At 54.1% G+C, this 24,939-nt stretch overlaps 1 protein-coding gene across 1 annotated transcript; it reads left to right on the top strand.

Annotated features, from left to right (window-relative positions):
* The first annotated feature begins 9,284 nt into the window (after nt 1-9,284).
* SGCA (sarcoglycan alpha) lies at nt 9,285-19,597 on the top strand. The gene is made up of 10 exons (XM_044248720.1): nt 9,285-9,591; nt 10,663-10,782; nt 10,884-11,038; nt 11,200-11,272; nt 11,630-11,828; nt 12,229-12,391; nt 13,481-13,689; nt 13,890-13,916; nt 18,953-19,145; nt 19,406-19,597. Exons 1-9 carry the CDS (start codon nt 9,411-9,413, stop codon nt 19,131-19,133), a joined length of 1,308 nt encoding a protein of 435 aa, XP_044104655.1. The 5' UTR covers nt 9,285-9,410; the 3' UTR covers nt 19,134-19,145; nt 19,406-19,597.
* The last annotated feature ends 5,342 nt before the right edge of the window (nt 19,598-24,939 follow it).

Below are 24,939 nucleotides of genomic sequence, written 5' to 3'. Positions count from 1 at the left end.
GGGACAGGGGTCCCTTGGGATCCACCCATAGAAGGAGGAGTCAGGGTGTGTGTGTTTGTGTGTGTGTGTGTGTGTGTGTGTGTGTGTTGGGATGTGGGGAAGGGGTGGGACACAGGAAAGATTTCTCCAACTCATCAGTTGCCTTTAAAGAAAGCCTATATTTAGCCAGGCTTACAGGGCCTGTAAATATGTATTTTGCAACCCAGACAGCCATAGCTGTGGTAGCTCCGGAGATATGCAGGGAGGTCAAAGAAAAAATTACCCGGAAAGATTGGGCAATATAGTTTGTCATCAGCAGATTCGAAGGACTCTTTCTACTGCTGGCTCCAACTGCTAATAATATACATTCCTGTGTTTTGATGGTGGTTTCTATTTTTCATCTGCTCTCTGGATCTTGAGCAGTGGGTGCCTGTGGAGGAGACTGGCTCTGAGTTACTTTCCTCCAAGAGCCTTTGTCTCACCTGCTCTGGGGCCAGGCGAAGAGCGTCTTGCCCAGACCAGCTCCTTTCCCGACTGGCACTGCCAGGCTCAGTGCCGCATGGTACCTGAACAGCAGCAACCTCCAGAGGCCACAGCCCTCCCATCTCCTACACTCAACCCCTTGTACTTGAGGTGACCTTGAGGGGACAAATCCTGCCACTTCAGAGCAGCACTCTTTGAGACAACTCTTCTTTCTTTAAAAAAAAGCATGCATATACATACGATATATATCTGTTATATTCATTTTAGTTTGGAAAGTTTCTTCAAAAGTAAGAAAAGTTCAGAGAATCACATAATAAAGAGAATTTTAAAATACCAGGGTGCCTGGGTGGCTCAGTGGGTTAAGCGCTTGCCTTCAGCCCAGGTCATGATCCTGGAGTCCTGGGATCAAGTCCTGAGTCAGGCTTCCTGCTCTTTGGAGTGTCTGCTCATCCTACTTCCCTGCCCCTACTCATGCTTTCTCTCACGCTCTCTCAAATAAATAAATAAAATCTTAAAAAAAAAAAGAATTTATAAATGCTAGCATTGTGTCATTTTTGCTTCAGTTTCTTTCATAGGAAAGGGCATGAAAGTTGGTTCTTTCTCTTTGTCTTGGTCCCATTGTCTACTATACCTACTATCACAAATTTGGGATGCACCTTATTTATTTATTTATTTATTTATTTATTATTTGACAGAGAGAGAGAGATCACAAGTAGGCAGAGAGGCAGGAAGAGACAGAGGGTAAGCAGGCTCCCTACTGAGCAGAGAGCCTGATGCGGGGCTAGATCCCAGGACCCTGAGACCATGATCTGAGCCGAAGGCAGAGGCTTAACCCGCTGAGCCACCCAGGTGCCCCAGGATGCACTTTCTATCGTCCATAATTTATTATTATTATTTAAAGATTGTATTTATTATTTATGAGAGAGCGACAGCACTTGCGTGTGAGCAGGGGGAGGGGCAGAGGGACAAGCAGATTCCCCCCCACCGAGCGGGGAGCCCCACAAAGTGAGGGCTTCCATCCCAGGACCCTGAGATCACGACCAGAGCTGAAATCAGACACTTAACTGACTGAGCCACCCAGGTGCCACTATTGTTATTATTATTTTTAACTGTAAAATAACACAAAATTTGCTCTTTTAATCATTTTCGGTGTCCAGTAGCGCAAAGGACATTCCCATTGCTGTGCTACCATCACCACCATCCATCTCCAGAACTTTCTCATCTTCCCAACTGAAACTCCATGCCCGTTAAACACCGACTCTCCATGTCTTCCTCCCCCCAGCCCCTGGCAACCTCCATCCTACTTCCTGCATCTATGAATATGACAACTCTTGGTACCTCATGCAAGGAGAATCACATAGCATTTGTTCCTCTGTGCCTGGCTTATTTCGCTTAGCATAATAACCTCAAGATTGATCCAAGCTCTAGCATCAGCATTCCCTTCCTTCGTAAGTCTAGCCCATAATTTGATGTTTTCCCTATGCACTGAAATATTGCAAAACTAGCAGACAGTAATACTTTCTGTGTTATTAATATGTACAAAACAACCACCTTACTTGCCTCGTTTTTTTTTCCATTCGGTGTGTTTTTCCCAATAGAGTCACACTGGTGATACCTGTGACTTTGATTCCTTCACTTTAACTTGTGTTTGGTATTTCATTGTGGAGGTAAGCCACCGTTCATTTATCGGTTCCTCCACTGAAGGGCACTGGGCGTGTTGCTGTGTTCTGCCGTCATAAACGGGACTGTGGTGAGCACCCTTGTACAGGCGTGAAGCCACTGGAGAGCAGACACCTCGGAGCAGGGAGACAGGCTTGTGGGCAGGCACACTTTCTACTTGGCTAGCTCTGTCTGACCACTCTTTCCAGCGACAGCTCCCCTTTATGCTCTTGCTACCAGCCTTGTACGGGGCATCCCGTCTGGCCACATCCTTGCCCACATCTGCTCTTGTGAGAGTATCTATCTATCTTGATTGATTGATAGTGAACCCTCTATCTATCTATCTATCTATCTTTCTATATTTTAAATTATTTATTTATTTATTTGATAGAGCCAGCGAGAGAGGGAACACAAGCAGGGTGCTGGGAGAGAAAGAAGCAGACTCCCCGCTGAGCAGGGAGCTGGATGCGGGACTCGATCCCAGGACCTTGGGACCGTGACCCAAGCCCAAAGCAGACGCTTAAGGACTGAGCTGAGCCACTCAGGCGCCCCTCTGGCTTGATATGAATTATAGAAACCCCAACTAGATGTGGTTTAAGCAAAAAAGGAATTTTATGATCTCACATAACAAGAAGTCTTAGGGTTGGTTAAATTCAGAATCTCAGCTCTGACCATCAAGAACCAGGTTCTTCCCATCTTTCCACAAAATCCTCCTCATTGTGTTGGCTTGCATATTAGACCAGTCCCCTCAATTGTCCACAGTGGTGGCCTCCCCTCAGTTTTCTTGTGCAGAAAATGTCCAGAGGTAGAAGAAAGGGGACATTTTCTTCCCAGTGTATCTTTCCCAGAGGCCCCAGAGCAGATCTCCCTTCTGGTCTCCGGTCTCCATATGTGTCCATACTTAAACCAATCACTGACCAGAGGAACTGAATTATTGTACTATATTTAGACCAATCACCATTCACCCAATGCAGCTAACCCAGCCTCCCCAAAAGCCTAGACTCTGGATTCCTGAATCAGACCAAGGTTCCATTATCAGGGAAGAAGGAAAGGAATGCTATTTAGGGTGGCACGCAAAAGGTCTGGGCTTTCCTTGATTTGTAGGAGTTCTTTATATATCTTGGATACTAACCTTTTAGTTGTTTATCTTTAATTCTAATATTTTTTTTAGTACAGTTGCACACGCTACATTGTTTTCAGGTCCTTTTGTCTGTTTCACATGCGGCTGACATGGTCACCCAGGCTGTTGCTTGTCTTGTAACTTTGTTTATAATTTTATACCAGAAAGCTTTTTCTTTTCTTTTCCTTTTTTATGTAATATAGTAAAATCAATCAATCTTTTGTGACTTGCGTCTTGTCTGAGAACTCTTTTCCTATCCTGAGATTGCCTACATTTTCTTAGTATTTTGAAGTTTTGTTTCTTTCACTTTTAGGTCTTTAATCCATCTGGAATTAATATTTATGGATGGTGTGAGAATTTTTCATTCGAAAAGCCGACTGTCACAACACTTTTTATTAGTCTTTTCCCTCTCACTGAGTTGCAATGCAACTGACATCATAAATCACATTTCCCACATAAGCTTGGATCTGGTTCTGGGCTCTCTATTCTATTGATCTCTTTGTCTAGCCCGGCACCAATACACATTGTTTTAATTACTATCGCTTCCAAATAGGTCTTGGTACTTGTTAGGGGCTTATTCTTTCTTAAATTGTCTAGCCTTTTCTTGGTCCTTGGCTCTTCTGTATGAATTTTAGAACCGGCTTGCCTAACTCTCTGAAAAATCCTACTGGGATATTCATTGAACTCGCATTGAATCAGAAGTTTAATATGGAGAGAATTGTCTTTCTGACATTAAGAATCTCATCCCTAAATTGACTACTTCTCTCCACTTACTCCTTTTAAAGCCTATGGTTTTTTATAGTTTTACAACCTATCGTTTTGCTTCATAAGTATCTGTGAGTTTTTTTGGGGTTCTGTACAATTTTAATTTTAGTGTTAATGATTTTTTTTAAAGATTTTATTTATTTATTTAACAGAGAGAGAGATCACAAGTAGGCAGAGAGGTAGGCAGAGAGAGAGGAGGAAGCAGGCTTCCCGTTGAGCAGAGAGCCCGATGCAGGGCTCGATCCCAGAACCCCAGGACTCTGAGATCATGACCTGAGCTGAAGGCAGAGGCTTTAACCTACTGAGCCACCCAGGCGCCCCAGTGATTTATTTTTTAAAAGATGTTACAGCTTCTACAAAATTACTGTTAGTGTATAGAAACACTGTTGGAGTTCGTATTTTATTTATATTTGGATATTAACTTTTGTCCAACAACCTTGCTGATCTCTCTTAAGAACCCTAATAACATGCCTGTAGAACCTCTTAGATTTTCTATATAAATAATTATACCATCCGCAAAAAATGTCAAAGATTTTTTGTTTCTTTTATTTTCCTAATCCTTCCATCGCTGAGCCGTGGTGGCTTTTAAATCTGACTTCTCCCAGCTCTCGGGCTGTGCGGGTGGCCTGGCCCTGGGCAGCTACAGTCTTGCGCCTTCAGTTCTAAATAAATAAAAGACCCCTTACTCTCTCCAGAGCTTTACAATTTACAAAGCACTTTCGCTTTCACTATCTCATTGATCCTTATTACCCCCACTTTACAGAGCGGGAGTGTCTCTCCTCCTTGTCCAGAGATCTAGCTGGGCAGAACACTGTGCTGTGAGCCCTTTGACAGTCCCTCCCTTTCTCTGTTTCTCCCCTAAGCTACAAAGTTTGGCTAGGGATGGTGTCTGGTATTCTCAGACTCAGGATTGATGGCTCTGGGCGGTCACAAGGCTCAAGGAACCTCTTTGAGGGCTGAAGGCCAAAGATTTAAAAAAAAAAAAAAAAGGGGAGGAGGAATCTGGGTACATTTAGGTCCTCAGACTCGTGCCCCCAAAGGTCGCGAAGAGTGGAGAAATAGGGACATGTCCTTGGAAGTCGGAGGGTTGATACAAATGATGGGGATGGTGGGAAAGAGGGCAGTGTCCAGCTCCCCCCCCCGCCCCCCCCCTCGCAGCTAGGCGGATCTCCTCCCCGCTTGGGAAAACATCCTCTGGACCCGGAAGGGGAGGACGAAGTCAGGCTCGGGGCCGTGGGCCTCCTCCTGCGTCGCCCGCTCTAGCTGCAGTGCTCAGCAAACACCTCTGACGCGCAACCCCAACCCGGGGCGGAGCGCTCCCACCCCGCAACCCGACTCCCGCCCTGTCCCCGCTCTGCCCCATTATTGCGCAGGCGCAGGTCCAAGCTGCGGCCGCGAACGCGCCCTCTCGTGGCTAACTGACAGATCGCATCCTTTGTTGAGGTGCAGGGGGGCGGCGAAGAGGAGGGGGAGGAAGGTGGGGGTGGAGTCTGGGAGGCAGATGCGACAATCAGATCACAATGATGAGAATCCCTTTCCTTTGTCCCTCATGACAACATATAATCCCCCGTTGTAGATGCAGATGAAGAAAATATGGTCCTCAGAAATCAAGAGGTTCATAAAGACAGAAGTGGAAGGAGAGAGTTGGGGAGATAAGGCATTCATTCAATCATTCATTCATTCAGAAGATTTTCACTGAGATGGGGAGAGCCAGAGACAAAGGACCAGAGGAATTAAATCGGGACACTGACAAGCGGAGATCTGGCAGAGCTGGGGAAATAGGTGTGGAGAGGCATAGACCTAACCCACCTGTCCCCCCAGACGGATGCTCTGACAGGTGAGGGCCACCTCAGGAGCTCAAGAAGGGACAGTCCAAGGACCAGGAGGGGACTCTTGTCACAAAAGACTGAAGCAATCAAATATGCCTAAAGCCATAAATTCATAATTAGGCTACTGTTTTTGAAAAGCTAACAGGCTGAGGTTTGAGGGATGCTGGAGAATCAATTCATTATTTTGAAATTGGCAAATATAGGAACAGAATCGAGTATTTATCCTATCTTTTTCCATAGGAGCTACAACACTCAGTAACCAACTATTAAGAAAGGCACAGTTTCCGTGTTGAGAATTATTCTGACTAATAAAGGAAGGAGTGATTGGATGTATCACCATTTGCAGGATGGGGGGTGGGGGACTGACGGATGAGGCACAGAGCATCACAGTTCCTGTACTTCTGGATGGAAGAAGCAATCCCACCATCTGTGAAGTGGTCTTGCCAAGGAAAATAGAACCTATACCTGATCAGGACTTTGAATCCAACTACAATTTACAGGAAAAAACAATGTACAGGAAATACAATTTACAGGAAGTACAGAGGTCAGAGAGACGTGTTAAAGAACACCCTAGAGATGCAATCAGCAAAACCCAGACTGGAAAACAGCACAGCAAATGGCCTGGTTCTCTCAAGGAAAAAGAGAGAGAGAGAGAGAGAGAGAGGTTTGGATGGGGAACCTATGGACTTAAAGAGATTTAAAGGAGACACATCAGTCAGTTTCGGTGTGTGTGCTCTATTTGGATCATGATTCAAACAAATACACTGTTAAAAAAAAAGCATTCATGAGAAATTGGAAATCTGAACACTATAGGTCTGATATCAAGGAATTATCATTAACTTTAAGGTATACTAATATACAAAGTATAACAATTGTGATTGCTTAAAGAAGAGTCATTCTATTAAAATAATAAAAATAAAAGAGTCATCATCTTTCAAAAATACATGCTAAAATATTGACAGAGGACATGAAACAGGAGGGAGAGTTGGGGGAGCACAGGTGACAGGAGATTGGCCATAAGTCGCTGACAGTTGAAGCTGGAGGGTGGATATATGGAAGTTTCATTCTTTTATTCTGTAGACTTTTTTTTAAAAAAGATTTTATTTATTTATTTGACAGGCAGAGATCACAAGTAGGCAGAGAGGGAGGCAGAGAGAGAGGGGGAAGCAGGCTCCCTGCCGAGCAGAGAGCCTGATGTGGGGCTTGATCCCAGAACCCTGAGATCATGACCAGAGCCAAAGGCAGAGGCTTTAACCCACTGAGCCACCCAGGCGCCCCTATTCTGTAGACTTTTGTTTAAAGTTTGCAAACTAAGGGGCACCACGATGGCTCAGTCAGTTAAGTGTCTGACTCTCCATCTCAGCTCAGGTCTTGATCTCAGGGTCAAGAGTCCAAGGCCCTCACTGGGCTCCACACTCGGTGTAGAGCCTACTTAAAATAAAATAAAATAAAATTTACAAACTAAGAAGTTTAAGGACCCTGTGACCCCTCTCTCTATGCTCAGGCCCCAGGGAACAGAAACGCTGAGAATTCTAGCAGTAGCTTGCAATCCAGACAGCTCTGAGGTGGGGAGGTCCTCTGGTCGGCCACTGGGGACTTCTGGCTGGTTCCTGTCACAGTCCTTGGTTGGGAGAAGGGGAGAAGGAGCCATAAGGAAACTGACCTCTGGGGGCCTGGTGGCACTGCGTTCAGACACAGCTACTTCAGGACAGCTGGAGCTGTGAGTGGGGGGCTCCAGAAAAGAGCAGGCGAGGGGCCGCTGAGGGCCTGAGGACTGGGCAGCTGGCCAGACTCCCTTAGAGCCCTCTGTCTGCCTCCAGAACCTTTCTGCCTCATGCCCTCTGTCTCCATGTCTGAGAAGGCAGAGAGGCGCCACGGTGACTCTGGGACAAACCCTGCCCTGTCTGAGAGCCTGAGTGGATGCTGACTCTGGAATCTGGTGGCTCTCCAGGGATGGGTGGGACGGTCAGGCAGGGAGAGAGGAAAAGAGATGAGGACTAAGTAACCTGCACCCTAGTCATTCCAGTTGGCAGGCCAACGCCGTGGCCCTCAGTTCCGACCAGAACTGGTTCCAGGCGTCCCTGTGTGGGGCAATGGGTATGGTGGGGGGAGATGGGGATGCCCAGGAGGGATACTCCTGCACACACCAGGAATTCTGGACCCAGGAGGCACCCCTGTGTCCCCACCTCCTCCTCAAGACATCTAGGGAGAGTACCCTCTGCTGGCTCTGAGTTCGAAGCCCCCAGAGAGAAGGGCATCCCATCCCCTTCACACCTGGACCCAGATCTTTGACTGAGGCAAGATGGAGGGGGACAGGGTACCCCTCGCAGCCGGGGCACAAGCCTCAGCTGTTCTGTTGTACGGCCCTGGGGGGTGGGGGGTCAAGAAGAGCTGGTGCCTCATTCTTCTTGTCTGAAAATGGGGATGAAAGCTCTCCTGGGAACGGCTGCGGGGATGCAAGGAGTTACAATCCATCCGTGTATGTGTATCTGTGTATCCAAGCGTGGTGCAGGGCGGCAGGGGGCGGTTAGCCGGCAGTACCCATCCGCTTGCACACTCCCGTGGGGCACGTGTCTGTCCCCACCCCCACCCCCCCCCCCCCCGTCCACCCCATCCCCGCCAATAGGGGCTGCTCTCTAAGCATGCGCTGAGTTCATGAGGTTGTGGCTTCATCACAAGCACACTGAGAGGTGAGCACTATCGTGCTAGGTTGTAGTTGTGGGAACAGAGCCTAGAGAGGGCAAATGAGTTTTCCAAGGCCAGGTCTCCAGTGAGGGGTCAAGGTGAGGTTCATGTCCAGTTGGCAGGTCTCCAAGCCTGTGCTGCCTCCTCCACTCCCCCGGCTTTACCTGGCTAGTCCTGTCCAGGACTCTCTCCCTCTCTCTTCCCAGACTCGGTGTACGTGCTGGGGGTGTCCGCTCTTGGGGTCAGGGCTGGGTGAATGGGCACCTTGCTGTTCGGCGTGCTGTCCCCCCCCATACCTGCTGGTTGCCAGACCCCATGCCAGGTCTGGGCAGATGGAGATAAAAAGATTCTAGTCTCTGCAGGGGGTGGGGGAGGGGCCCAGCGGGCACCCAGCTCGGCCTCGCAGAGGAAGGCAGCACAGAGAGCCTGCAGGGTGGAGAGGAGGCCTGTGTCAAGTCTTGCCAGGTGTGTGGCCGTTAGCTGGTCTGATGAGGGCAGGAAAGGAACTCCAAGCAGCGGGAACAGCTTGTGCAAAGGACTTAGTGGTGGGGGTGGTGGAGGGGGCAGCAGCAGATTGATGCTGGGCAGAAGCCTGGGGTAGAGTGTGTGTGTGTGTGCGTGCGTGTGTGTGTGTGTGTGTGTGTGTGTGTGTGTGTGGTTGGCAGGGGTGAGAGGCGGGGATTCTGGACGGCCAGGCCCAGGCAGGGTCTAAAAGCCATCAAGAGCTGGGGCCTCAGGGCAAGGGGAGCCCTTAGTGTTTCCAGGGAGGACTAAGGTTTTCGGATTGGTGGTTTAGAGAATGTTCTCGGGCCACAGGGAGGGGATCCCTGGAGGGACAGTGTCCTAAGAGGAGAGTGTTCAACCTGTATTCAGTGCCTGCTTAGGTGGGGATGGGAGGGACCCCCTGCCAGAAGCTGGGGCCAGCTGCTCTGGGACACCTCCCCCAGCGGCCCTTCCTCCCACTCTCCCTCCCTCCCTCTCTCCTCCCCCCTGCTCCTGTCACTGTCACTCACAGGGGCCGGCAGGCTAGGGCAATCATGGCAGCTGCTCTAATCTGGATTCTTCTTGCAGGCAAGTTGGGGCGTTCTTCTGGGCGAGGCTCGGGATGAAGGGACGGGATGTCCGAGTGGAAAGAGGTGGAAAGACAGAGGTAGCTCAGGGGAGGGTTCTGGGGCCAGGGACCAGAAGGACCTTGGGGTGCTCATGCTGTGTCCAGCGGGAGGTCCAGGGAAGTGGGGCTGGGAGCAGGGCTCTGGGATGTGGGGGCACAGAGAGCTTCAGAGAGCTCTGAAGGGTTGGGCGTCCTAGGCCGAGGTGGGCCTGACCGCACAGGCCCGGAGTGTAGTTGGCCCTTTAATGGGCTGGCTGGTCGGCCTTCTTTCTAGGCCCAGGCTAAATTTGGCCTTGGGAGGGTGTGGGGGCCCGCTGGGGCAGGTCCTTTCCCTGGGGCTTAGGATCCCTTTTGCTCAGCATTTATTGGCTTCTACTCTGGGCGCCTTCCCCCGCTGTGTGTTAGGGGAGTTGGGAGGGAGTACCAGAATGGCCACCCACCTCCTTCAAAAGTTCCTTCCCTCTCCCCCTCCCCTCCAGCCTTCCAGATGCTCTGCGTTCTTTTTTTAAAAATTTCTATCTATTTATTTATTTATTTTTTGAGAGCGAGAGCAGGGAGAGCGACAGAGCGCTTGTGGGGCAGTGGGGAGGAGTAGAGGGAGAGGAAGACAGAGAACCCTAAGCGGGCTCGATCTCAAGACCCTGAGACCTGAACTGAAATCAAGGGTCCAATGCTTAACTGACTGAGCCTCCCGGGCGCCCCTGACACCCACATTCTTAGAGTTCTTTCACAAGTGCCCATAACCCGCATCCACCCCCCACACCCCCACACCCCTCTCAGCCAGACAGCAGCCCCTGCCCAGTGTGACCCCTCAAAGGGAGCCTAAAATGTGGACTGGGGGAGGGAATTCCCATGAATGGGAAGTGACAGAAATGTCTGGGACTTGTCACTGATCCCGGTGTGTGTGACATAGCTAGGACCCCACCAACGTCCTTTCCTGGGAGCCCCATGTGTCTTAGGCACTGGGAGCTTCTCCCCTGCCCAGGACTAAGGCTGATGTGTGTCTTTGGGGGGATATGGGATCCCCACAGTTCTCCTGGCAGGGCTGGGGGATGCGGAGGCCCCGCAGACCACCCTGCAGCCTCTTGTGGGCCGTGTCTTCGTGCACACCCTGGACCAGGAAGCCGTCCTGCGTCATCCCGAGCACATCGGTGAGAGGGGCTTGGAGGGCATTGGTGGGCTGGAGAGGCCTTGCCAGGGGCTGGTGAAGGCTCCTGTCACTTCTCCCATCCCCTCTCCTCCCTTCCACCAGATGTCCCCCCCACCACCCCTGTCACCTACCACGCCCACCTCCAGGGACACCCAGACCTGCCCCGGTGGCTCCGCTACACCCAGCGCAGCCCCCGTCAGCCTGGCTTCCTCTACGGCACCCCCACCCCTGAAGATCGTGGGCGCCAGGTCATCGAGGTACCGGCAAGGACCCCAATGGCTGTGCCCCCTGTGGACATCTGTGCATGTTCATTTACATAATTTAGATGCTCTGATTTGAGGGTGTTTCAGTCCCCCCCACGTTTCCTCCCTCGCCCCCTCCCTCAGCCCTCTTTTCATCCTCCACCCCCCTGCCCCAGGTCACAGCCTACAATCGGGACAGCTTTGATACCACCCGGCAGAGGCTGGTGCTGCTGATTGGGGATCCAGAAGGTACCGTCAGCCCTGCCGAACCCCTGCCCCATCTCCACCCCGCCAATGCCAGTCTTGGGGGGGTTCCCTTGGAAGGAGGGATGGGGGTGCAGAGACACTTGGGAGCAGTAGGAGCAGGGGCTCCTGGAAGGGCTTCCGAGCTGTCTTCTCAGCCCTTCTGCCCATGGTCTGTGGGGCCTTGGGGAGTTGCTGAGGTTGTGGGAAGGGCATTTGAGGCCTGTGAAGGATGGGAAGTTAGGGAGGAAGGGAGGAGTCTGAGGGGGCATGACTGAGGAGGAGGGGCATGACGGAGGAGATTGAGTGGGGGAGGGCTGGGGAGGGTCTGTGTGGCTTCAAGTGCCAACCTGGTCTTTGCAGGCCCCCTGCTGCCATACCAAGCTGAGCTCCTCGTGTGCAGCCACGATGTGGAGGAGGTGCTGCCTTCAACGCCTGCCAGTCGCTTCCTCACAGCCTTGGGAGGGCTCTGGGAGCCGGGGGAGCTCCAGCTACTCAACATTACCTCCGCCTTGGACCGTGGGGGCCGCGTCCCCCTTCCCATTGAGGGTCGCAAGGAAGGGTAAGTTGCAACCCAGGAGGACTTCCTGGAGGAGGTAGCGACAGCTGGCCTTCCAGAGGGGTGGTCATGGAGCACCATCTTGCACCTTCATATACCCGCGTGGATCTCCCAGTTTCACATCACCGTCAGCTTCCCTCCAGCCACACCCCTTCATCTTCTTGCCCTTCCTGGGCCCAAACCCTAATTACACTGAAGTCTAGACTCCCTGATAGCCCACGAGAACATAAAAGACCCAGCTATCAAAAGACATTCCTAGGAGTATAAGGCCCCCCCAGAAGAATAGGGCACTCTGTGTGCTCTCGCCATAACCCAGGTCTCAAGGTGGTCCTGCATCCCAAATCTCCTGTGTCCAGTCCTCCCCCTGCCCCAAATGCTAACTGTGGCTTCTGTCCGGTCCCAGGGTTTACATCAAGGTGGGCTCTACCTCACCCTTCTCCACTTGCCTGAAGATGGTGGCATCTCCAGACAGCCACGCTCGCTGTGCCCAGGGTCAGCCTCCACTTCTGTCCTGCTATGACACCTTGGCGCCTCACTTCCGCGTTGACTGGTGCAATGTGTCCCTGGTAAGAAGGGACCCTGGGTCCGGAGGTGGGAATGGGGCATGATCCCCATCACAGTCTCTCCCCGCCATCTCTCTGTTCCGGTTTCTTTCTGTGATTGAGCGCGCTGAAGTTCCACCTCATCCCACGAGAGGGCGACAGAGTCCATAATCCAGAAAAGCGATCCTGGGGTCCAGAAGTCTCCTATGCGCCCAACCCAACCGCTAGAACAATCACTCCAATGGGGCAGTTCCAAAAACCCTTTCTCCACAAGGGGACTCTTTGGGACATCTCTGCTTCCTTCTAAGGTGTCACCTAGCAAATCTGCCTGCAATAAGAAACAGACAGCTCTACCCCAAGTTCTTTTTTTTTTTTTTTAAGATTTTTATTTATTTATTTGACAGAGATCACAAGTAGGTAGAGAGGCAGGTAGAGTGAGAGAGTGGGGAAGCAGGCTCCCTGCTGAGCAGAGAGTCCGATGTGGGGCGTGATCCCAGGACCCTGAGATCATGCACCGAGCTGAAGGCAGAGGCTTTAACCCACTGAGCCACCCAGGCACCCCCTACCCCAAGTTCTAAACCAAAGATACTCACTACTGCTCTTGGGGATACTGAGCACAATTACTTGGGGTCCGTAGAGACCCTGACTCCCTGGGCTGGGAGCCCCTGGAATACTCTGTTCCTGATAATTGACCCACAGTGAGGCAAGGACTGATCCTCAACAATGTCCCTGAGCACGTGCTGTGTGCTGGGCTCTAGCCAATCAACATGCTTTACACTTGCCCCCACCCCAGAGACAGGGGCCACCATCAGCATTCTGCTTTTCCAGGTGAGGGAAAGGAGGCACCTGGAGGGAAGTCACCCAGCACAGCCCTTGTCGGAATCAGGATTCAAACCCAGGCAGTTGGGCCCCAGAGATGTGCCTTAACCATTGTACGGACCTGCCTCTCCTTGCCCTTCTCTCTGGGTTCCTAGTTCAAGGCTTGTCCTTTGAGCTCACCCAAGAGCAGCAGGGGGAGACAGGCAGGAGGAAACCCTGTGGTCGTGCCCCATCCCCCGGGGGTCTCTGTGTCCAGCCGATGGCTCCTCGGTGAGCCTTGGGCTCTCTGAACAGGTGGATAAGTCAGTGCCAGAGCCCGCCGATGAAGTGCCCACCCCAGGTGATGGGATCCTGGAGCATGACCCGTTCTTCTGCCCACCGACTGAGGCCACGGACCGAGACTTCCTCACCGACGCCCTGGTCACCCTCCTGGTGCCCCTGCTGGTGGCTTTGCTGCTCACTGCGTTGCTGGCTTACGTCATGTGCTGCCGGCGGGAGGGACAGTGAGTGTGGGGGACAGAGGGCAGGGAGGGCACTGTGGCTCATCCCCACGGGGCTCCTTGTGGCCGCTGTGCTGCCTGGGGAGCCCTCAGGGAGTGGGGTCCTCAGCCAGGAAGTGGATGGGGACCTCTTGCCTAGCCTGGAACCAGGAGGGGGGGGTGTTATGGGTAATAGCTAATCTCCCTCCCTTGGCTTTCCACAGGCTGAAGAGAGACCTGGCCACCTCGGAGTGAGTAGGGGAAAGCTGGGGGGCTGGGTGGGAGCACCCCCCTAGACTGCCAAACTAGACCCCACCCCCAAACCTCCATGAGCAGCACACATTACTCTGGGCTGATGGGGGCCACACCTGGCCTCTGAGCTCCAGGTCTCGGCCGGCTGGTTGCTGGGCCTGACCTCTCCTGGCCCGGCCTTCTTATTTTCTGGGTCTCCGTGGAGGCCTGTAACCTGGGATGGGGCACAGGAGGGGATCCCTGCCAAGTGTGCAGACCTGTGGCCACCCTGGGGGAAAGGGTTCGAGAAGCCACTGAAGAGGCTGTGTTCACACACGCACACACACACACGCACACACACACGCACACACGTACACTTCCCCGAGTCGCACAGTAGGTGTGGTTCCAGGCTGGTTTCTGCCACACCATCAGCGTGAGGCTCTTGGGCCCCGGGTTCCTCCACCTGCCAGATGACGGGGTCATTGAACTAGTTAATGTCTGTAGTGCTCCCACTTCCTCCAGCCCTGACCCCAAATCCATCCCACTCTTCGTTCGCACCCCCTGACGGCCTTAGCCCCCTCCTCTGTCCCCAGCCTCCTTCCACTCTCACTCCCTTGAGCCCCAAAGATTCCAGGAGGCAGGTGTGAAATAAGTTAGGCTCCTTTTATTTCCACTGCACTGAGCCTGTGGCGGGCCTGGCACCCCTGCCTTCTTGCCTCGCCTGCGTCATTAATTGCGGCGGCCTCTGGCCACCCCGCGGCCCTCCTTGTGTAGCCGCTTGTGCCCTCTTTGGGAGCCCATCAGCAACTGGCGCTGCCCAGGCCGGCGCTGCCCAGATCGGCGCTGTCTCTGGCCCCTGAGCTTGAACTTGGAGGCGAACTTCTTGCCCATGCGGAAGGAGCCCGAGGCCCCCTTGCCGGTCACCTGCTTGAGAATGCCCTTGTCCACCAGCCCCTTGAGCACTCGCTTGAAGCGCCAGGCGTTCCGGGTCATGTCGTAGCCCATGGTGGTGACCGCCTTCTTCAGGGTGGCTAGACTCACACGGTTGTGCATGCCCTTGTCCGCCACCACCCCCAGGATCACCTTGGATATGCTGAGCTTCCGTCGGGTTTTGGGGCTGGCACGGCACCCAGTCACATTCTTGCTAGGGGCCCCGGAGGCGCTGGCCTGCCGGCCTACGCCCTGCGCTGGGTTCGAGGCCGCCAAGGGTGCAGATGGGGGTGACGCCGAAGTGTCTTTCTGCATCTCTCCCTGGGGCGGGTGAAAAGAGCTAGGTGCGAGGGCCTCCAGGGTGACCGCTGGACGTCTCCGCTGGCTTGCTCTTTGGTGGATGAGGCAAGTCTCTGGTCCTGGTTCCCTCAGAGGCTCCCGTGGAGGGCTCCAGCCCCAGCCTCCCCCTGGGTGGCCAGAAGTAAGACCAAGGATGATCACCCACGGCTGGCCTCCGCAGATTTGTGCCTCAGGTGCAGGGGATGGCAAGGGTTACCTTGGTGGTGACCTCAGGGGGACATTGTGAGGTCACCAGAATCCTGTGAGGGTCACAGTGGTCCCATTGTTCTTTCCTGGGAGGTGCCCAGATAGTGTGGGCATCTGACAAGCCAGGTACCTTGGGAAGGAGGGCGGAGGCCAGGTGGGTGGACGGCGGGGTCACGTGGTGTGTCAAGCACGGGTGTGAGTGTTTAGAAATGTATGCATCAGAACCAGCACATTTCAGGATGCTCAGAGACCCCAGTTTTTGGTTTTTTTTTAAGTTTTTTTTTTTAATTGAGAGAGAGAGAGACTGAGAGTAAGGGGTGGCGGGGAGGGAGGAAGAGAGAAGGACAAGCTGACTCTGCCCTGAACAGGTAGCCTGACATGGGGCTCTTTCTCAGGACCCCAAAATCATGACCTGAGCTGAAATCGAGGGTTGGACCCTTAACTGACTACGCCACCCAGGCGACCCATGAAACCTCAGTTTTAAACCCACCGTTTTGATGCCACCATGTTAACCCAGTAGGTTGAGGAATACGAACATTTTTAGCATCAGAATTATACCCACATTTCTGAATCGTTAAGGGAAAATATTTTCCAGAGTGAGCAAACTGTCATGCCTTGCTCTACCCAGGTCAGTTTGATTTCTTGGTCAGTTTGATCACAAAGCCATGGAAAAACTCTGCTTTTTTTTTTTTTTTCCTATTTTCATTTTTATTTGATAGAATTTTTTTCCCATTTGGAATGAGTGATTTTTCCATGTCCGTTTTTCAAGGAACATTTTATTCCTCAATTTTTTTGGCCCATGCCAAATTTGATCAATTATACCTTCTGCTATTGTGGAAATTCTCTTCTGACCGGTGATTTCGAGCACGGCCCGTTCTGCTGGCTGAGTTCTGGAGCTTGGAAGCGCTCAGGAAAATCTGTTTCCTCCATCAATGTTGAATCCATCAGCAGGCTTACCGTGTGCCCTATCAGCCCTTGTTGGTTTGGATTTTGAGTTGATTTACTTCTACAAATTCCTTTTTTTTTTTTTTTTTTTGGCTTGTTCAATGTCTACCATTTTTCAAATTATCCACAACTGTGGCCTGTATCAGAGTTTGCTGGCCAGAAAGTCCCCCTGCCTGACCCTCTTCTGTGGTCTGTGTGTCAAGAGACGGGGCTCCAGAGCTGTGTGTGTTGGAGGTGGCAAGTTGTGTGTGTGTGTGTGTGTGTGTGTGTAGGAATGCCTGCCTATTTGTTCGTCTGCCCAAGTGCTGATGTGGAAGGGCTGTGGGGGAAGGCAACAGTGGGGCTGGCTTGGGCTCCTGCTCTGGAAAAACATCCCCAGAGCATTTTCCACCTGTGTATGTCGCCAGAGTAATGAGACCCAGATGCAGGGCCCAGGGCGGGGAGGGGGCCCCCTAACTAAGGCCCTTCCCTGGCCAGGGCATTACCTGCCTGGCTGTCTCTGGCCCGAAGCAGCCTCATGCTTCTAGCTTCCTTTCTCCCTCAGCCTCCCCTTGCCTGGGAATGGAAAATTGCGTTTTGGACTACTCTGCTTGCCAAATTCCAGACTCAAGAGCTCATCTTGATCCTCCCCTGGCCTTAGAGGGGGACTCCACCTCCTCCCCACAACCAGACAGGACTTGGTCCTGCCCCCCTCCCTCCCTGCCCCGAGGAGTAGAGCGGAGGCCCATTCAGCCTGGAGGTCGAAAGTCTGACCCGGTGTCTAATCTCCCATCCCAGGCTCGCCCTGGTGTTGGTGTCCCTTAACTGAGACTCGGACAGGGGTGGGGATCATTGCCCCTCCCTCATTTGATCAGTAAGCCAGAGGCAAGTAGGGTAGCTTCCCTCTGCCTGGGGTCCCCACTCCTTTAAGGAAACTTAATTCTTTTTTTTTTTTTTCCTAAGACTTTATTTATTTGAGAGAGAGAGAGAGAACACAAGCAGCAGGGGGCAGAGGGAGAAGCAGGCTCCCCGCAGAGCAAGGAGCCCCATGTGGGGGTCCATCCCAGGTTTGATAGATCATGACTTGAGCCGAAGTCAGACACTTAACTGACTGAGCCACCCAGGATCCCTTTTTTTTTTAGACTTTATTTTGAGAGTTGGTGGGGGGAGGGGCAGAGGGAGAGAAGCAGACTCCTGGCTGAGTGTGGAGCCCCATTCAGGGTTCAATCTCAGGACTTTCAGATCATGAACTTGGTCAGAATCGGTCGAAATCAAGAGTCAGATGCTCAACTGACTGAGCCACGCAGGCGTCCCAAGGAGACTAATTCTTATTGTTTGTAATGAAGAGTCCCTGCTGTTTGTCTCACCTGGGAAAGTATGTCCCGGTTGGACCCACAAATGTGGGTGGGTTCATATCAAGAGGCTTGGAAGAACATCCCTTTACTGGAGGCCAAGTACATCAGTGTGCTTCCTATAATAAAACAACACTGATGATAACAATGGCGGCATCACGTTCCCTGTAAACTTAGCTATCTCTGTGATGCTGACCAAGAGACATCGAAGTGTGTTTCCTGTATTAACTCATTCAATCTGTACCCAAACTTCATTACAATGGAGGAAACAGTGGCACGAAGTTAAGTGACTTGCATAAGTTCACATAGGCAGTGAGTAGCAGAACTCACACTCAGACCCAAAGCAAATCCCTGTGCTGGGTTTCACCGGGCTACCGTCCTTCTCAGAATGAACGGAAGCTTGCCCCGGACAGCAGAAAGCAAACTGTGAGGTTCTCAAATGAGAATGCAGCTGAGCTTTCTGAGAAGAAAGAAGAAAGTCTTCTAGAAAGACTAGGGCTCAGGAAGGACTTCCAGACTGCCCTGGGGATTTCAGGCCCACAGAGGGCAGAGCCCAGGGCTGGCCTCAGGGAGCTGTGGTCTGGGAGAAAGCAGAGAGCAGATAGTCAGTGTCCCAGAGCCGATCCTGGGGCCAGGTGGGAGAGGTCCAGGTACAAAGGCCAGGGACGCTAGAAGGGAAGAGCCGGAAGAGGAGATCGTGGAGGTCTGGCCAGAAATAGCAGGAGCCGAAGTGGGAGGTGGGAAGAGATGGAGGGGGGACGTCTGCCAGACTCTGAGGGGGATGAGACAGGGAAGACTGGATGATCAATGGCAGGAGAGAGTATTAGTGGAGGAAACTGCTAGAAGGAATCTAGAGGGTCATGGGAATGTATGTCCCGCAAATGGTGACCTCCTCAAATACGGATCCACCGTGGGTATCATGTCGAGCATCTCGGGAGCTCTTCATATGCACCAGGTGCTTTTCTAAACATTTCTCTCACTTAATTCCCACCACAGTGCTAGGAAGTAGGTTCTAGTATTACGCCCATTTTACGGTTGCGGACACTGAGGCACAGCGTGGTTCAGCACCTTGCCAGGGACACACAGCTTTGAATCCAGGCTGTCTGCTCCCACAGCCTATGCCTTGGTCACTGGACCCTGAGCCAGCACCAAAGACCCACCTGTTTGTCCTCCCCCTACGCATGCCAGCAGGTGGAGGGCTACAGCGTGTCTCAGATGCAGGGGCACAGGGAGCCTGCGGGGCGGGGTGGGGGATATGTGGTTGATACCCAGAGCTGATGACTCTGCCGGCCCTGTGCCCCCAGCATCCAGATGGTCCACCACTGCACCATCCGCGGGAACACAGAGGAGCTGCGGCAGATGGCATCCAGTCGGGAGGTGCCCCGGCCACTGTCCACGCTGCCCATGTTCAACGTGCGCACCGGCGAGCGGCTGCCTCCGCAAGTGGACAGCGCCCAGGTGCCCCTCATCCTGGACCAGCACTGAGGGCGTAGCCAGGTGGGCCCAGTGGGGCCACGCCAGCCTCATTTCTGGGGACAAGGTGGCTTCTGACTCACGGCTGGGGTAGATAGTGGTGGGCAGGGAAGTCAAGGGACGGGGCACACAGCCTTGCCTGCTCCTCTGAAGGAGCTGGGGGTGGGGGTTGCTCAGCAGGTCCAGGGCTATGCCCCCCCAGGGCCCAGCACTCGGGGTTGGAGGGCTGACTGGGGAGGCAGGAGCCCCATCACAGTCCCTCAGCCCTCCCTCTGCTGTTCCAGTTCCAGACCCAGCCTCCTCCTCCTCCTCTCCCCACATGCATGGAGCCGCGGACCCACAGCCACATCCTTCCTGGGGATTCTGGCTCCTGGCCTGAGGGCCCCCAGGCTTGGAACAAGCAGAGAAATGGCGGTGGGGGAGGTGAGGGTGTCTGGGGTCAAGATCCCCCAAATAAATAGTTGCTGCTCTCCTCACCTGTGGCTGCCAGGTCCTCCTTCTCAGCAGCCTCCCACCAGCCCTTGCTTCCTCAGTTTCCCTTTCTGCTGCCGGAGCTCTCAGAGTCAGCCCGCGGCTACCAGCCTGCCCTTCAGACTCTTGGCATTTTGCTGTTTTCTCATCTTCTCCGGAAGAAAGACGGAAGGATCTGATCTGTGGCCCAGGTCTTAGTCCTTGGACAGAACCTGATTGCGGGTATTACTGGGTCATCAGCCCCACTTTACAGAGGAGGAAACCAAGGCCCAGGGAGAGAAGGCAACTTACCCAAGGTCACCGAGCAAGCAAGGGGCAGAGTTTGGATTAGAATTTAGTATGTCCACCTCCGCGCTGCCTTCTGGAGGGCTGAAGGGTTCTGGAAGCAAGAGGTCCAGGTTCTTATCAGTCTGGACCCCCTAGAGGAAGAGTCCCTTTGTAACTCATGCTGCAAGGAAGCCTATCCTGTATATGGAGAGAGCGGTTGGGATACAGGACCCTGAATGCCTGAGCTCAATGACCCAGTGGGCTTCTCCAGGGTCTGGGGAGAAGTCAGGGGACACGGCGTGACCTGGCGCCCTTGCTGAGCAGAGTGTCACCAGCCTGGCCCTGGAGAGCTCAGCTGGCGAGGACGAACCCCCAGTTGCTTTCTCCCAGATGGCTCCAACCACGCCAGACCAACTGGGCCCCTGCCCACTGCCGCCCTGAGCCACACCTGGTCTCATGTCTGACCACTGCCTTGGGAGGCCAAGCCAGAGATCAGGCCCAAGAGGGGACCCAGATAAAGGAGGGGTGGCAGAGGAGCAGGGACTTCTGGCCTACGTCTCAGGCCCCTGGATCTGGGTGGCAACTCCCAAGAAAATCCAAACATCCTCCATGGTGACCTTGAAATCCCTTTTTGAGTTTGACCCACCAGGCCTGGGATCCACCCACTGCCCTAGGATATGGGTGGATCCCTCTCCCTTCCCCCAGGGGTCAGTGGGTGTTGGGGGTACCGTGCATGGCCCCAGGCTTGGGGCTGATGAGGAGGGCCAACATCATGGTGGTGCCTCCAGGGCCAAGGGCCCCTGAGGATGGCTAAGTTTCTGAATACTGTGTCCAGGTGTTCCAAAAGATACTGGCAAGGGGGTGGTGGGTGTCCCCTGGGACCCCTCCCCTTTCTCTCATTCCCCCAATCCCCACCTTCCAGTATGTCCGGAATCCATCCACTTCTCGCGGCCTCCACTCTGATCCTGGTGCAGCCCCAGGATCTCGCCTCTGGGCCCCTGCAACAACCTCCCCGTGGAGCCCCGTCCCTTCTGCCCCTCCAGCCTCAACTCCAGCAGGAGCCAGGCCCACCCTTTCAGAAGAAAGATCAGGGCATCACGCCCCCCAGCTTTTGATTCTCCAACGCCTTCTGGTCACACTGACAGTAAGATCCGCGCTCTTGACCGGGCGTGCTGGCTCTGCCCAGCCCTCTGAGCTCATGTCTACCCTTTACACGGCACTGCAGACATTCTGCCTCATAGCCCACTCCTGCTTCTGGGCCTTTGTCCCTGCCCTTCCCTCTGCTGGGATCCCCCACCCTCTCCCCGGTCATCCACACAACTCCCCCCTCACTGCCGTTTTGGTCTCTGTCCAAGAGGCAGCCCTCAAAGAGCCCCCACCAGCCCCCCTCCTTCCAGGGTCCCCGCACCCCCTTTGTGCCCTGTTCCAGGCTGGCTTCCTACCCTAGATAGATGCTCCAAAAGGGCAGGGTTCTAGGGACCTCTCTATGGAAGGGGGCAGCGCCTGTGCACAGTGGGTGCTCAGGAAAGATGTCCTGAAGCGGTGCCCAGGTCTGGGTGTGCTCAGAGCTCTTAAGGAAGCTGTTCCTCTTCTCTGGGCCATGGGGGTAGGCAAGCCCAATGTTAGTGCTTCTACCATTATATTCATGTTGCCCTGCCCGCTGGGCATCCCATACCCCCTAGTTAGTTAGTTAGTTAGTTGTCCCATAAGCATCTGCGGAGGCGGGCAGAGGCTCAGTGCTGGCACAGGGCAGGTGCTCGGTAGACGTTTTGGACTGAGTGCCTGTTGGGGTGGCCACCCCCCACCCACACAGGGTCTCTGTCTCTTCATTTCCTCTTTTGCCTCGAGGCCCCTCATCTGGCCGAAACCTGGAGACCTGGAGTTGCACGGAGTCAGTCTGTGCTGGAGGCTCTGAGCCACCAGCCTGCTCTCCGGGGTGCCCTTCCTCCATCCCTGCCCCCTCCAGGAAGGGGCTGCCCTCTCCTGGTCTCTGCACTCCTGCTCCTGCCCGGGGGGCAGCCAGAGCTGGGAGTCTTCCCGGCCCCTCGCTTCCCTCCGCTGCCCAGCTTTGCCTTGAGATCTTGGCTCCGAGGAGCACACGGGAGCCTGGCCGCCGGCCTAGGAGGAAGTGGCCCAGACAGTAGCTGGAAGGATGGCGTGACTGCGGAGGACGCCGAGCCGTGCCTGGGCACACACGCGCACGTTCACCCGAGGGCCCCTGGCAGCATGCGAGAAAGGCACGGCTGTACTCAGCACCTCTGTCCTCCCCGAGGGGCGGGGTCCCCCTGCAGTCACACCCAACCCTCCATAGTCATGGAAGACCAGCCACCGTGGCTCCCCAGCCCCCACCACCCTGAGATGCGGCCCCATGCCCTGCTTTTCACCCTCAGCTCCTCCGGTCCCACGGCCACCACTGCTCCGGGACCCAGTACGTGGGGCCTCTGCCGTCACCCTCAACAGGGCCCCACCGTGGCCTAACTGTAGACATCCCCTCAGTCCGGGAGGAGGATGTCTGCCGGAGGGGAACACAGGGTCCTCCCTATAGCTGGCCTTAGTCCTCACCGGGCCTATGTCTCCCCAGTTCTGCACACACACACACAGCTTTTACAGCGTGGGTTTGGGCTCAGAGCGAGCAGAACTCGAATTGTGGCTCTGACAGTTTGCTCATAAGACATTAATCGTAATTGCCTAGGACTGTTGGGAGAATTTGTGAACCCCAGGCAAATGCCCGGCATCTGGCCGCTCCCCAAAAAGGAGACATTATTACCCATGAAACCTCCTGTGAGCACAGCCAAACCAGAGAGGCCCGTGGGGTCCCCTCGCCCCCCACCCCAGGTCCAGCTTAAATAAGCTCCATTTACATTCTGTGCCCTGTGAAGGGTTCATGCTCCGCCTCTAGGTTGGGGGTGGAGGCTGAAATGCCCATGCTTCCCGGGGTCGGTCAGCTGGCCAGTGAAATGATATTTTGGGGTATACTGGGTTAAATAAAACATGTTATTAAAATTAACTTTGCTTGTTTCTTTTTATTGCCTTAATATAGCAGAAATGTAAAATTACATCTGTGGCGAAAATACTGTTTTTCCTGGGCAGTGCTGGGTTCACGGCTCTTCCTTTATCTCCACTCCAGATCAACCCAAACCCAGAACCCAGCCCCTTTCCTCGCTTTCTCCAGAATACCTGTTTGCACCAGACCTCTGTGCAGGCGTGAGTTTCCCAAAGCCTGAAGGAATTGGGGGGGGGGGCGGAGCTCTGCCCCACAGCAGTGAAGTCACCTAGAATGTGAATATGTGGCCTCCTTGTTCTAAAATGTGCTTTGGTCCCCATCCCACCCCACCCTCCTCTTCCTCCCATGGTCTTAGGGAGAGAAAACCCCAGTCTCCCGCATCGGCGTGCGTGAAACTCACCTCCCTCCAAGCCTTTCTGCGTGTGCACGTGCTGGGCGAAGTCTTCGAAGTCTCCATTGTGCAGAAGGGTGTGATTACCCTGCTAGACCAGGGCCATCCTTCTTCCCAGGACTTGCCCCCAGGCCCGTGGACATCTCTCAGCTCTACTTGGTACCCTCTGGAGCACATACCAGGAAGGGGACGGAGACACGTGCTCACCAGCAGTTGGCCTCTGTGGATCCTGACACTTTAGGTCTGTGGTCTCTCCCCAAACCCAGCCTCTCCGGGTTTTTCCCCAACCCTTCCCTGATCAGCCACCCCTGTTCACCTGCAGGCCTTCCTATGCCCTCTGTCGCCCCTATGCAGACACAGGTCCTTACTGCTAGACCCTTTCCATCTCCTCCTCTGCCAGGTGTGTGGGGGAGCGGTCCTCACACCCACAGACCACCCCCTCCCGACCGATCAACCCCAGCACACCCACACGTGTGTGGGGCCCTTTGAACACAGCCCCTTTTGTTTATGGGTGGACGGGCAGCAGAGAGTAGGACACGTTCTCCTCCACACAGGGATGTGTGGGCAGCACCCCCCCACACAGCCTCCCACACTCACAGCCCCGAGCAACTTTCCTCTGGGGGTTCCAGTTTTGAGAGCAGCCCCACATTTCTTCTCCTGCTCACCGCACAATCCCCACGTGCCCCCCCTTGCCTGAGGCTCCCACACCCCAGCTAGGCAGGCTCCCTGCCGCCCCAACCACCTCTCCCCTCCTCCAACCTCACCCATGTCCATCCAGGAAAGTCTTGGAGGCACCAGGGCAGCTGAGGGGTAAAGAGCTGACCCCAGAGAGGAGGGGAGATCTGCCACATTTCAGTCAGGAAAAAAATCCTGCCAGGAGATGGGCTCATACCACAGAAGGGACCCAGGATGCTGAGAGAGCCGCAAAAAATATAAAATCCAAATGAAACCTCCTTCTTTTCTAGAATGTTCCATCTGAAGTTGACTGAGAAATCAACCTTAGGAATGTGGCTCCTCACAGAAAAGACAAAGGAAAAGTCCTTGGAGCGGCGGCGGGAGCGGCCGGCCCTGTGCCATGACGCGGGGGGCAGCTGGGGTCTGGGGGAGCGAGTCCCGGCAGCTCTATTTAGGGCAGCTGTGATGTCAGCGGAGAGGAGGGCTTGAGTCGGGAGTGTGGCACAAAGGCCCCTTTGTCCCCTTCCCCTCCTGTCCTGCACACACACACTGAAACCACATTCTGGCCTCGCAACCACAGTATCCAAGCTGCCCGGCACAGCCCTGCCACATAGCGTTACCTCGCGTGACCTCAGACGCATGCACTCGCGTCCCCGTGTGTGGATTGTGCCCACCTAGTGAGGGGCATAGTCCCTTGTTTGTCTGGAGATGCCCGACGCGGTGGCCACTAGCCGCTTACAGCTTTAAAATTAATCACTGTTAAATACAATGTAAAGTTGAGTTCTCCAGGGGCACCACCCACGTGTCAAGTGCCCCTGAGTCACGTGAGGCTAGCGGCCACGCTATTGAGACCCCCAGAGAGAGTGCGCTTCGAGGGTGCAGAAGGCGCTGGCCTTGGGCCTTCCGAGACTGCCTGCTCCCCCACAGGGGCTGGATTTCATTGCTCTTCCTCTTGCTCCCGTCCACAGCGGCCTAGAAAGCTCCCCCTTGCCACCTCACCCCCTTTCTCA

Source organism: Neovison vison, chromosome 5 (genome assembly GCF_020171115.1).
Source record: "Neovison vison isolate M4711 chromosome 5, ASM_NN_V1, whole genome shotgun sequence".
NCBI classification, from domain to species: domain Eukaryota; kingdom Metazoa; phylum Chordata; class Mammalia; order Carnivora; family Mustelidae; genus Neogale; species Neogale vison.
Note: the sequence above shows the minus strand (reverse complement) of the source record. Positions and strands in the feature narration are given on the sequence as shown.